The 13357-nt window shown below is 47.1% G+C and overlaps 1 protein-coding gene and 1 long non-coding RNA gene across 2 annotated transcripts in view; one reads left to right on the top strand and one right to left on the bottom strand.

Moving 5' to 3' along the window:
* Nucleotides 1-2558, bottom strand: part of Arih1 (ariadne RBR E3 ubiquitin protein ligase 1) — a 101476-nt gene extending 98918 nt beyond the window's left edge. The window contains exon 1 of the mRNA XM_004666712.2: nucleotides 1741-2558. Within this exon, the coding sequence (XP_004666769.2) occupies nucleotides 1741-2142 (402 nt within the window). The 5' untranslated portion in view covers nucleotides 2143-2558. The remainder of the gene's footprint in view (nucleotides 1-1740) is intronic.
* Nucleotides 2559-2780: 222 nt separating this feature from the next.
* Nucleotides 2781-12902, top strand: LOC123464038. The gene is made up of 3 exons (XR_006639327.1): nucleotides 2781-3632; nucleotides 9108-9210; nucleotides 11902-12902. It is a non-coding gene; the product is annotated as an uncharacterized LOC123464038 (long non-coding RNA).
* Nucleotides 12903-13357: the final 455 nt, after the last annotated feature.

Below are 13357 nucleotides of genomic sequence, written 5' to 3'. Positions count from 1 at the left end.
GGCAAAGCCAAAGGACCCAGGTTCGATCCCTGAGTACCCACGTAAAGCCAGATGTTCACAAGGTGGTGCATGTGTCTGGGGTCAGTTTGCAGTGCGCTAGAGGCCCCAGTATGCCCCTCACCCCTCCCTTCTGTGTCACTCAAATAAATTTCTCAACTAGTGGCCAAGAACTGTTGGATTTTTAAGATCAGAAAAAGAGCAATAAAACTTAACTTCTACAACTTATCTCCTTCTTGGACTGCAGTATCTATCTTGAAAGAGCACTAGATAATATTTTTCTATTATTCAAAGCTTGTGTCAAATATCGCCTTAATGGTTGGCTCAATTTGCAAAACCGAGGCTTAGTATATACTATAAAAGTCTGTTAATAACGTCCAGTCAACAAGTAGGCAGTGACATGTTGTAATCTGCTGATAGAATACTGAGCAACCAACTTTAAAGAGGAAAAAATGAGTGATGTGCCTTCCACTTTATTCGTGTTTTCTGAAAGTCGTACTGAGTCAAATTTCGCTTTTATTTTGCAGTGCTAGGGATTGAGCCGCCAACATACGAGGCAAGTGCTCGTCCACTGAGCCTGCATACATCTCCAGCCGTCTTTTGGCTTTACTTTCAGAAAAGATCTCACTAAATTGCCCAGGCTTATCTTTAACTAGGGTACACCTGCTTCAGCATCCCAAGGAGGTGGCACTATTTGTCAATCATATCCCTCGACCCTTCGTGATAAACAACTGAAAAATGTACTTCCTGTAACTCAGAGCACAACACCTGACGCCCAACGTTGAGACATAGTTCTTCACTTGAACCAAGCTAACTCACTGAACACAAACTAGAAATTTTCAGCGAAAAGTTCAAAAGCAGCTTTCTGACTCACAATAGCGTCTTGTCCAATTAGACAACAGGGCGTTTGATTGTTGTTGTAGCTGCAAGGACAGACAGGCAATCTGTAGTAACCATTCAAACAGCTCCAAGTTCTAAGCTACTGCTATAAACGATAGCAGGTCACCAATACAGCAAAAGGCGTTTTTAACAAGAAACAAGCAGAACAGGAGTCCCACATCAGCCCCTCTTGCTGAGAAACAGTTCCCTTCCCCCCACCTTTTAAGTAGACACTCCATACTGCCAAGGAGATCCGTGTCTTTATTAGCCGGTGCCCACTTGGGGCAATCGCCGAGCACCCTTAGGCCTACCCTTAATCCCGTCCCAAACTGCTCAAGATACCGAAGACCGGGATGACCCAGGTGGAAGGGACCCAAATTGTGTGACTCCTCTTTCATACACACACACACACACACACACACACACACACACACACACCCACCCACCCCCCCCACTCCTCCTCCTGTGCCCTGGCCCGAGGAAGAACAACTAGAGCCGGCAATCCCTGCCGGCCAAAGAAGGCTTAGCCGTCCTCAGACCTCCGCCATGGCAGGACGTGGGGAAGCACCGCCCCGGCCTACCTCCCTTACACCCCGGCTCCCCCCGAAACCCCGCCCCGGCCTAACGTGCGCGTTCCACCACTCTCTTCTCCCCAAGCAGCGAAGACAGGCCCGGGAAGCGCCGGGCTGGAGTGCGCACCAGGCCCAGGAGGAGGTGGGGGGAGGAGGGCGCCCCGTCTCCCGGGACCCGCGCGGGCTGCTCCACTCCGCTCCTCCCCACCCCCACCGCACCCCAACCCCGGTCAGGGACAGCGCGGCCGGGGTCGTCGTCGGCGTCGTCCATCCCCCCACCCAAAACTCTCACCTGGATGACCTCGTTGACCTCCCGGATACATTCCACCATGTGTTGCAGAATCTGCTCGGCCGTGAGCACCTCGTAGCGGTAATCCTCTTCCTGCTCGTGGCCGGGTCCTCCTCCTCCGCCGCCGCCACCGACGCCGCCGCCGCCGCCGCCACCGCCGCCGCCGGGTCCCAGGGCGCTGCCGCCGCCGCCGCCGCCGCCGCCCGTCTCCCCGCACAGCAGTCCGTCCCGTTCCCCGCCGACGCCCAAGCCGGGCTCCACCAGCTCCACCTCGCCCAGATCCAGGTTATCATCGTCCGGCTCGTCGTCGTCCTCGTCGTCCTCCTCTTCCTCGGCGCCGCTGTCCTCCTCGCTGCACTCCTCGTCCTCGTCGAACTCGTAGTTGTAACCCTCGTCCGAGTCCATGGCGCGACGCGCGCTGGGGCTGGGGGGGCGGGGGGTGGAGGAGGCGGAGGAGGAGGAGGAGGATGGGGGGAGGAAGCGGAGCACCCCCCCCGGCGGACGCTGGGCCGAGGCGGAAAGAGAGAGGGAGAAAGAGAGGGAGAGGGAGAGAGGGCGGGGACGCCGAGGCCCCGGCTTCGCGCTCCGGCTACGGATGTCCCGACGCAAGGCCTTGGCTCTGGCCCCGCGGGCCGCGGCTCCTCCCAGGGCGCGGCGGTTGACGGCCGGCGGCGGGGCGGTGGAGGAGGAGGAGGAGGAGGAAGAGGACGCGGAGGAAGGGTAGGAAGGAAGCGAGGCGCACGAGGGAGCGGAGCGCCGCTCGCCGCCGGCCTCCAGTCAGACGCGGCTCCGCTCCGGCCTCCGACGGAAAACAGTCCCCCCCCCCCCCGCGCCACCTCCGCGGCCCCGCTGCTACCGCTACTGAGCCAACAAAGGGGCGTGCGTCACCGCGTCGCGCTGCGTCGTGGCGTCACGCCCTCCCTCCCCCGGGCGTCACGGCGCCCCGCCCCTCCCCTCCGCCCCTGCGTACAGTGTGAGGAGACCCCACGGCCCCGGGGGTCGGGGTGCTGGTGGTGGCGGCGACCGCGGTGGCGGAGGTGGCGGTGGTGGGAGGCTGAGGGAAACGAGGGCGGACGCGGGAATCGCCTTCCCCCCCGCCCCAGTCCGGTTCGCGGAGGTGCTTGTGACCCGACGGAGACGCCGTAGAAGCAGCTGCGGGCGTACGGGTCGCCGGGAGAAGGGCCCCGGGACCGCCCAGGCGCAGGTTATTTCCGCAGGCCTTAGGAAGCCGGCTCCCCCATGCAGTCCACCTGGGAAGGCGGCCTTCCTTCCTTCCTTCCTTCCTACCCGGCCCCCCTAAAAGGCACTTCCCTCCCGTCCGCCCGGGGGTCATTCCAGGAAGCCTCCGCCTGCTGCTGAGCTAAAGTTCCCTGTTGCCCAAGATACTGGCTGCTAGGTGGTTGTACGCGGGACCTCCATCAGCGGCGTGACAGGCGAACCTCAGTTTTTTAAGTCGTTCCACGCTTAACGTTGATTCTCCCGGCTCTCCCATAGTGACGTCATGGCCAAGAGGCGTTTCCTGAGCTCGTCTTGACAAGCCCCTCTTGAGGGTCCCAAACAATGTGAACTTGGCCGGGGCTTTCCTTGGTCACTAAAGGCCTTCCATACGTACATTAGCTCTCATTGTCACTGAGCCCCAGGACTCAAGAGAAAGAAGGGATAAGGGTGTATGTAGCCCACTTGGTGGCATGATTGCCCTACACGTGCAAAGGGTCTAGGTTCAATCCCCAAGAGACAGACAAAAGGCTTTATGATACGTAATATCTATTACATAGTATATAGGATGTATTAATTATTCTATGGCCCAATACAGGCAAATAATACAGATGCCAACAAGGACCAAATGCAGCTAGACACTGCTTGACTCAATCTGGAGTGGGTGCTGTGAGCTGAGGGTAGGTAAAATGGTTAGTTCAACGAAGAAGAAAGATGGTCTGGTTTGAAAACAGAAGTAAAAGCACAGAAAGTGTATGGTAGTCAATAGTGGAGGAGCTGAAAATTCAGATAGTAAGTGGGAAAATATTGGACAAGTTAATCAGAGATCATGTCAGAGCATTTTGTGCCATTCCAAGACTGGAGTTGTCTCTAAAAAGGATAGGAGAAGCCTGCCTCTTCTGATAAAGGATTGGCCAGCCTGAAAAAATATTTTAACATCTGAACCCTAAATGTATTGAACGAACTTAACATATAGATTGCATTTAGAGATTGATTTTGTAAAGTTAAAAAGCCCAGCGGGTGATGCACGTCTTTAATCCCAGTACTCAGGAGGCAGAGGTAGAAGGATCACCATGAGTTCAATGCCACCCTGAGACTACATAGTGAATCCAGGTCAGCCGGGGCTAGAATGAAACCCTACCTCAAAAAAAAAAAAAAAAAAAAAAAAGTAGGGTAAGAGAGATAGTTTAGCGGTTAAGGCGCTTGCCTGCAAAGCCAAAGGACCCCGGTTCAATTACCCAGGAATCACGTATACCAGATGCACATGGGGATGCATGCATCTGGAGTTTGCAGTGACTGGAGGCCCTGGTGTGCCCATTCATATTCTCTTTCTATCTATCTCTATCTCTCTCTCCCTCTCTCAAATAAATAAAATGAATGTTTTAAAAAGACCTGGTTTAAAACAAAGTAAAATAATATAAATATGCCTTTACTAATTTGCCCATTTTGTATTCAAACAATTAGACTTTTCTCCTTTCTATCTCTCTCTCTTCCTTTTTCTTCCTTGAACTGCTCATACCCTCTGCCTCCTCTACTTCTCAGTGCTAGGTTTACAGGTATGAACCATTTGAACCGACTTAAGCAATCACATTTCTTAAAATCTCATAATTTACAAACTCAAGGACTGCTTATTTTGTGTATGTGTGTGGTGTACATGTGTATATACATGGGTGCATATGTGCCTGCAAGCCAGAGGTTAACATCTTGTGTCTTCCACCTGCTGTCCACTTTCTTTACTGATGCAGTTTCTCTCTTGAACTCAGAGCTCTTAGATAAGGCTAGTCTTGTTAACCAGCTTGCCCCAGGGATCCCCATCTCTGTCAAGTCCTGGCATTACGGGTAGGCAGGCCTCCATGCCCCGCTGGCATTTACATGGGTGCTGGGGACTTCACATGTGGGAGGCAAATGCTTTATCCACTGAACCATTTCCCTAGCCTGTTTTTAAGACATTGTCTCCCTAAATAGCCCAGAGCCCAAGCTATCCTGGGATTTGGGATCCTGCCCCAGCTGCCCTAACTAATGTGCTGAGTTGTCTTTGTTCTTTTTTGTTGTTGTTGTTGTTGTTTTGGTTATTTTGGTTGTTTGTTTTTCAAGGTAGGGTCTCACTCCGGCCCAGGCTGACCTGGAATTCACTATGTAGTCTCAGGGTAGCCTCGAACTCACAGTATCCTCCTACCTCTGCCTCCCAAGTGCTGGGATTAAAGGCATGGCCACTAAGCCTGGCTTATCTTGGTTCTTTTAAAGTCAGTGTTTTATTTACCAGTTGTAGGTTGTTGCCACAACTGGACAAACCATAGACATAAACACCTTTCTCTCTACCCCATCCCTGTTGTACTACAGCTACAGAAAAAACTATTAACATGTCAAGTCTGAAAATCCTCTTCTTTCATTTTTTTTTAATTTTATTGCACGTGTGTGTATTGATGTGCCAAAGTTCCTTGCCTTTGCAAATGAACTGCAGACACATGTACCACTTTGCAGCCAGCTTCACATGGGTGCTGGGGAATTGAACCTGTTTCAGCAGGCTGTGCAAGCAAACATCTTTAAACATTGACCCATTTCCCCAGCCCTCCTGTTAAATTTTGTTGAATTGTTCTCTCTAACGTACTCTTTCAAGCTGGTTTCTTCAAACTTCCAACCCTCCTAGGTGTGGTGGCTCACACCTGTAATGCCAGCATTGTGGAGACTGAGGATTCAAGTTTGAAACCAGCCAGCCTGGGCTACCTAAGGAGACCAAGTCTCAGACAAAACAAACAAAAAACAATGATAAGCACTTCAAACCTGCACTTTCCAATCCTCTCAAAGCAGATGACTATAAGTCACAAAGAAGATTGAAAGTATTAGGACCAATGTGACTGAAACATGCTGAGCAAGTTAGAGGAGTTACATCAGGGCAGAAGGCCACCAGGGCATTATAGGCCAGCATTAGAGGATTTACAGCAGAAGAGTGAAATGATGTGATCTAAGAGGGGCTGGAGAGATGGCTTAGTGGTTAAGCACTTGCCTGTGAAGCCTAAGGACCCCAGTTCAAGGCTTGAATCCCCAGGACCCACGTAAGCCAGATGCACAAGGTGGCGCATGCATCTGGAGTTTGTTTACAGTAGCTGGTGGCCCTGGCCACCCATTCTCTATCTGCCTCTTTCTCTCTCTGTCTGTTGCCCTCAAATAAATAAAAATAAACAAAAAAAATTTAAAGATAACTTTGGAAGCTAAGGATTTGCTTTAAATTACAGGCATTTGCTTACAAAGCCTAGTGGCCGGGGTTCAATTCCCCAACACCCATTGTAGTGATTTAATTCAGGTGTTACCCATAAATTTATGTGTTCTTAATGCTAGGTCCCCCATCTGGTGGCAATTTGGAAATTGGAGTCTCCTGAAGATGGTGTATTGTAGGGGGCAGGTTTATGGGTGTTATAGCCAGTGTTTGCCATATTCTCTTGCTTCTATTGTCCACCTGATGTTGGCCAGGAGGTGATGCCCACCCTCTGCTTATGCCATCACTTTCCCTGTCATCATGGAGCTTCCCCTCAAGTCTGTAAGCCAAAATGAACCCTTCCCTCCCAGAAGCTGCTCTTGGGTGCTTTCTGCCAGCAACACAAAGCTGACTGCAACACCCATGTGAAGCCAGATGCAAAGTGGTACATGCATGCCTCTGTGATCCCAACATGCCTACAAAATTGGGAGGCAGAGCTAGAATACAAAGCCTGTGGGCCAGCTAGTCTGGTGTTCCTTTGCAGCCTGGGAGTTTGTTTGCAATGGCAAGAAGAACCTGTCAGAAAGGAGGAGGAACACAGAAGGTATTTTCTGACCTCCAGACATAAGCCATGGCACTTGTGCCCTCCCCGCCCCCCCAACACACACACACAAATGAATTAACTTTTTAAGAAGACTTTTTAAGGGCTGGAGCAATGGCTTAGTATAAGGTGCTTGCCTACGAAACCTAAGGACCCAGGTTCAATTCCCCAAAATCCACATAAGCCAGATGCACATGGTGGTGCATACATGCCTCTGGAGTTCATTTGCAATAGCTAGAGGCCCTGGCGCACTCATTCTCTCCTCTCTCATAAAGAAAGAAATAAAACACAAGCTGGGCATGGTGGTGCACCCCTTTAATCCCAGCACTCGGAGGCAGAGGTAGGAGGATCGCCATGAGTTCAAGGCCACCCTGAGACTACATAGTGATTCCAGGTCAGCCTGGGCTGCAGTAAGACCCTACCTCCAAAACCAAAATAAATAAAATATTAGGGCAGGAGAGGTAGCTTAGCAGTTAAGGTGCTTGCCTATGAAGCCTAAAGACCTGTGTTTAACTCTCCACATCCCATGTAAGCCAGACAGATGAGGTGACACAAGCACACAAGGTGGCACACACATCTGGAGTTTGATTTCAGTGGCTGGAGGCCCTGGCATGCCAGTTCTCTCTCTCTCACTTTCTCTCTCTCTCATAATAAATAAATTATTAAAAACTTTTTAAAATAACTCTAGGTGCTTTGTAGAATATGGGCTACAATGGCAGAGGCCAATATGAGATGATCTTAGTAACTCAGATGGATAGTAATAATGATTTAAGGTAGATTGTGGCATTGAACACAATGTGTTCAGATTCCCATGTGATTTGAAAGCAGAGCCAACAGATTTGCTGATAGGAGAACCAGTATTCATCTCTGCTTCCTGACTGCAGGCACAATGGGACCACCTGCCCGCCCTCTTGCTACCATGCCTTTTCTACTGTGATGAACTGTATCTGTTCAAACTGTGAGCCAGAATAAACCCTTCCTTAAATTTATTTTGTCAGGGATTTTGTCACAGCAACAATAAGAGTAACTAATACAGGAAATTAATATCAAGGAGTAGGGCCATTTCAGTGATAAACCTGACCATTTGGCTTCATAGGTCTTCTGACCTGGTTTCTGGAGGAATGCAGAAAAGTTTGGAATTGTGGCCTAAAGATGCCCTAGAATGCTGTAAACAGCTTATTGTGCCCTTCTGTTAAGAATTTGGAGGACCATGGGCTGGAGAGATGGCTTAGCGGTTAAGCGTTGGCCTGTGAAGCCTATGGACCCCGGTTCGAGGCTCAGTTCCCCAAGTCCCACGTTAGCCAGATGCACAAGGGGCGCATGCGTCTGGAGTTCGTTTGCAGTGGCTGGAAGCCCTGGCACACCCATTCTCTCTCTCCCCCTCTATCTGTCTTTCTCCCTGTGTCTGTCACTCTCAAATAAATAAATAAAAAATGAACAAAAAATATTTAAAAAAAAAAAAAAAAAGAATTTGGAGGACCAGAATGGCAAGAGAAATGCAGACAATGGAGGTCAGTCTCAAGAGGTTTTCAAGAGAAATAGTCTCTCAAAAACTGAGCTAGAAACCATTTATGTTACATTCTGGAAAAACAAAAATATATGGATTCTGTCCATGTCCTGAAAACTTGAATGAGGCTGAATTCAAAACGAATGCACTAAGTTGTTTGGTACAGGAAATTTTAACCAAGTATGACTTTGAACATATGATCCTCCTGCCTCCATTCTCACCTCAATTATAAATGCTGTGGTTAAAGGTGTGTTCTGCCATGCCCAATTAATTTGGGACTTAGGATTGAACCTAGGGAATCGTGAATGATAGGCAGGCACTATACCAACTGTGCTACATCCCCAGCCCTCATGAATGCTTTTTAAAAAATATTTATTTTTTTAAGTTTTAGTTATTTGAGAGAGAGAGAATGGGTGCACCGGGGTCTCCAGTCACTGCAAACAAACCCCAGATGTATGTGCCACCTTGTGCGTCTGGCTCACTAAGGATCCTGGGGAATCGAAGCAGGGTCCTTTGGCTTTGCAAGAAAACGCCTTAACCACTAAGCCATCCCTCCAGCTGCTCAGGAATGTTTTGATGAATATTATCAGCAGTATCAGAGTACTTCTAAATTTTTTAATCTCCTACTCATGGATAAGCCTTCATAATCACATGATGCTAACCAATATTCATGCCATTCATACTTTGGAAACTATTTATCTTAGATTAAGGTTAACTCATGGTGCTCTTTAAGGAAAACCAGTATAACAACTTCTCTATAGCCCCAAATTAGCCAAGAGATGACCCACATACAGTGTTTGGCTTTATTAGACTGACTTGCTCTTAAAGGTATTGCTGTATTATTGTCTTCTCAGGTATGGTGATTCCTGGGTAGAAATGCAAAGTCTGCAAACAGCAGGACAAGAACCTTAAGAAAGAAACAGAGACAACATTACTTCCTTGGAAGTGACACTGTTGGTAATCCAGTACTCCCATCATCCCATACCCTAATAAGTTTATATATATTTATACCTATGTGTATGTATATTAGCTATTGAAACACTGTCGAGCACACCTGTAACCCTAGCTACTAAGGAGGTTGAGGCAGAAAAATCACTTCTGCCCAGAAACTTGAGACCAACCCAGACAACATAACAAGACATCCTGTGGCTTGGTAGGGCACACCTGTAATCACAACAATTAGAAGATAGGAGGATCATGAATTTGAAACCAGCCTGTTCTGTAAGTGAATCTCATAAAAAACCAAAGACCACAAAACCACTCACAAAATATTGGTATATACTTCCAAAATACTCATGGAACAAAACCACATAAATATCAACAGATACCAGAACTGTAAACTATGGAAAGCCTCATGGTCATGACAGGTTACTAGAGAACCTGACCACACTAGTGGCTCAGGACCCAAATATGCTGGCCCACGAGATTCACAATGCTGAAACTGAAAAGCCTAGGTGAACAGAGATAGTTTGGTCACCCTATAGGACACGACACCAAAAAATGCAGTATGTAATTGTCACGAAGACTAAATGGAGGGAACTGAGGAAATGGCTCAGCAGGTAAAGATGCTTGCTTGCAAGCCTGCTGGCTGGAGATTACTCCCAGCACACATATAAAGCCAGACACAAAGTAAATTTAATTTCATTTTAACTTAAAAGCAATTTTTATCATTAACACAAGGAATTACTAAGCTAATTTATAATGTTGCATTTCTTTAAAAACATCTGTCTGTATACTTTTGACTTTGTAACATACAAATTGTTACACCATTGTTGACAGGCAGATACTATCTCATCAGTTATAAGTGATAAACAATAATAAGACATAGAAATACTGAGGTTACCTGGTCATTAGAAGTTAGGTCTGCCGGGCATGGTGGTACACGCCTTTAATCCCAGCACTCGGGAGGCAGGGGTAGGAGAATTGCCGTGAGTTCGAGGCCACCCTGAGATTACATAGTGAAACCCAGGTCAGCCTGGGCTAGTGTGAGACCCTACCTCAGAAAAAGAAAAAAAAAAAGGAAGTAGGATGTGGGCTGGAGAGATGATTCAGCGGTGAAGGCACTTCCCTACAAAGCCTAAGAACTCAAGTTCAATTCCCCAGTACCCATGTAAAGCCAGATGCACAAAGTGGCTCATGCATCTGGAGATCCTTTGCAGCAGCTGAAGGCTCTGACAAACCCATTCCCTCAGTCTTCTCTCTACCTCTGCTTACAAATAAATAAAAAGAATATAGGGTCAGGGGACATAGCTCAGTGTATGCATAGCATGCTGGAGACCCTGGGTTTTTTTTTTTTCTTTTGTTTGTTTCTTGGTTTTGTTTTGTTTTGTTTTGTTTTGTTTTGTTTTGTTTTGTTTTGTTTTTTCGGGGTAGGGTCTCACTCTAGCCCAGGCTGACCTGGGATTCACTATATAGTCTCAGGGTGGCCTCGAACTCAAGGCAATTCTCCTACCCCTGCCTCCCGAGTGCTGGGATTAAAGGCGTGCACCACCATGCCCGGCTTAATCTTTGCACTTTTAAAAAATATATTTATTTATTTATTTAATTTTTATTAACATTTTCCATGATTATAAAAAAAATAATCCCATGGTAATACCCTCCCTCCTCCCCCACACTTTCCCCTTTGTCTTTGCACTTTTAATGAAAAAAATATATAAACATGATTTTTTGTCAAACAATGGTTATTGATGTCTAGTCACTCTAAAACACCTCTAGGCATTCTGGAGAAATGCAGAATCTTGCCATCTAAGAGGTCATAATTTATTTTAAGGAGAGATTTTAGAAGAAAAGGCAAATTATTAACACGTAACTGTGCGGGGCTGGGCAATGGCGCAGTGGTTAAAGGCACTTGCTCGTAAGGCCTGCCAGCCTGGCTTCACTTCCCCAGTACCATGTGAAGCCAGACACACAACTGTGCGGGCAGCTGGAGTTTCTTTACGGTGACAAGAGGCCCTGGTGTGCCCACACTCATTCTCTCTCTAGCTCCTTGCCCCCCTTCTCTCTCCCCTCACAAATAAAGTATTTTACAAAATTTAAAGGCTGTAATTGTGTAATTGGAGAGATGTCACAAGCCAAGAAGAATGGAACAAATGGTAGTGCTGAAGGAGTTCAGGGGAGACGAAAGTCACTTAAACTAGGGTGTTCTAAGAAACCAGAATATACGGGACTTTCTCCTGCTACACCACTTTTTGTTTGTTTGTTTGGTTGGTTGGTTTTCTGTAAGGTAGGGTCTTGCTCTAGCCCAGGCTGACCTGGAATTCACTATATAGTCTCAGGATGGTCTAGAACTCACAGCAATTCTCCTATTACTGCCTCCTGAGTGCTGGGATTAAAGGCACGCACCACCACACCCGGCTCAACACTTTTTAACCTACTGGTTCCTCCACCAGACCTTCTTTCCCCTACCTAATCTATGAGCTTCAAACTTTTTTTATTTTCAAGTCATTCCAAACCTGGCACTTAATGCCTAAAATTGAATCCTCTATGTATCTCCCATTCCCAACACACATCTAAGCTTTTGACAATGTTGAGGTGAATTAGTTATAACCCTAAAGCCACGCGCCAATAGGTATTCAATCCTTCTTACCTCCAAGTACAGGAATCTTGCCAAAATTAAACAGAAATTGATATGCTGCTTAATTCTTCTAGGTCTCTATGAAAACTCGAAAGTTGTGTAGAAAAGGAAGAGGAGAAGGAAGAAAAGAGGAAGAAACTGCGGATGCCTATCTCCTCCACACCACTTCTAATCTAGGGTTTCTTTGAGGCAAATATCTGGCTCACCTTCCACATTTGCAATAGTACCTCTGCTTTTAATATAGAATCCATTGCAAGGTAGGCTTGGTGGTGCTCAGTGAGCAAAGGACTACAGATGGGGTAACTGAGAGAAGCCATAAACAGCAGCACTGGATACAGCCAGAGAACACCAACACTTCAGACATGCAAACAGTCTTCCTTTACCTTTTTCTTCTTTTCCTTTCTCTTTTGGTTTTTTGGATCTTCTGGTATGCTTTTTTTGAAACAATACCATGATTTAAAAGGAATAATGTAAAGGGACTGGGGAACATAGCTCAGTGGTAGGGCAGCTGCTCAGCAGACAAGGCCCTGGGCTTGATTCCCCAGCACAACAAGAATGATAACAGACATAGTCATCTCTCCCAACTTCAGGGACCACGTGCCACTCCTTTCAGTCATTTTGCAATACGGCAGAGAACCGGTTTTTCAGTTTTGTCTTTCCAGCTATCCCATCACTGGCGTCATCAGCAAAGTAATAATGGGAGGCTTGTGATCCATGGCCTCTTGTCTGGAATTTTGATGAGCTGCTTCACATGGTGCTGTTATGAAAGATTATTTAACATGACTGGAGATGTGATTTGACACACTCAACTCCTGATGCACTGGAGTTCCTATTTTAAATTTGAAAGGGCAATAAAATGTTAAAATCACTATATTGCAGCTCAATGTTACTAACATAGAATGCTACCAAAGGGGTATATTATATTATGGATCAGTACATTTCTTCACATAAGGCAAAGCAAGGTATGTGTGGGCCCTTTTCAGATAAAATATAATAAGATGCAGGTAAGAGCTATGAGCCCTTTGTAACTAAGTGAATGAATGTATGTGAGACATTGCAGGTAAAGAGGACCAGACAGAAGGATATTGTAGAAAAATAGATATTGGGTTGGAGAGATGGCTTAGCAGTTAAGGCACATGCCTGTGAAGCCTAAGGACCCAGGTTCAATTCTCCAGGTCCCACGTAAGCCAGATGCACATGGTGGTGCATGTGACTAGGGTTCATTTGCAGTGGCTGGAGGCCCTGGCGTGCCCATTCTCTCCCTATCTCTCTCCCTCTCCCTCTCCCTCTCCCTCTCCCTCTCCCTCTCCCTCTCCCTCTCCCTCTCCCTCTCCCTCTCCCTCCCTCTCTCTCTCTCTCTCTCTCTCTCTCTCTCTCTGTGTGTGTGTGTGTGTGTGTGTGTGTGTCTTCCTCTCTCTCTGTCTCAAATAAGTAAATAAATCTTTAAAAGAAAAATGGATATCCTCAGGCTAAAGAGATGGTTTGGTGGTTAAGGCACTTATGGTGTGAAGTCTAAGGACCCAGGTTCTA

Source organism: Jaculus jaculus, chromosome 10 (genome assembly GCF_020740685.1).
Source record: "Jaculus jaculus isolate mJacJac1 chromosome 10, mJacJac1.mat.Y.cur, whole genome shotgun sequence".
Lineage (NCBI taxonomy): Eukaryota > Metazoa > Chordata > Mammalia > Rodentia > Dipodidae > Jaculus > Jaculus jaculus.
Note: the sequence above shows the minus strand (reverse complement) of the source record. Positions and strands in the feature narration are given on the sequence as shown.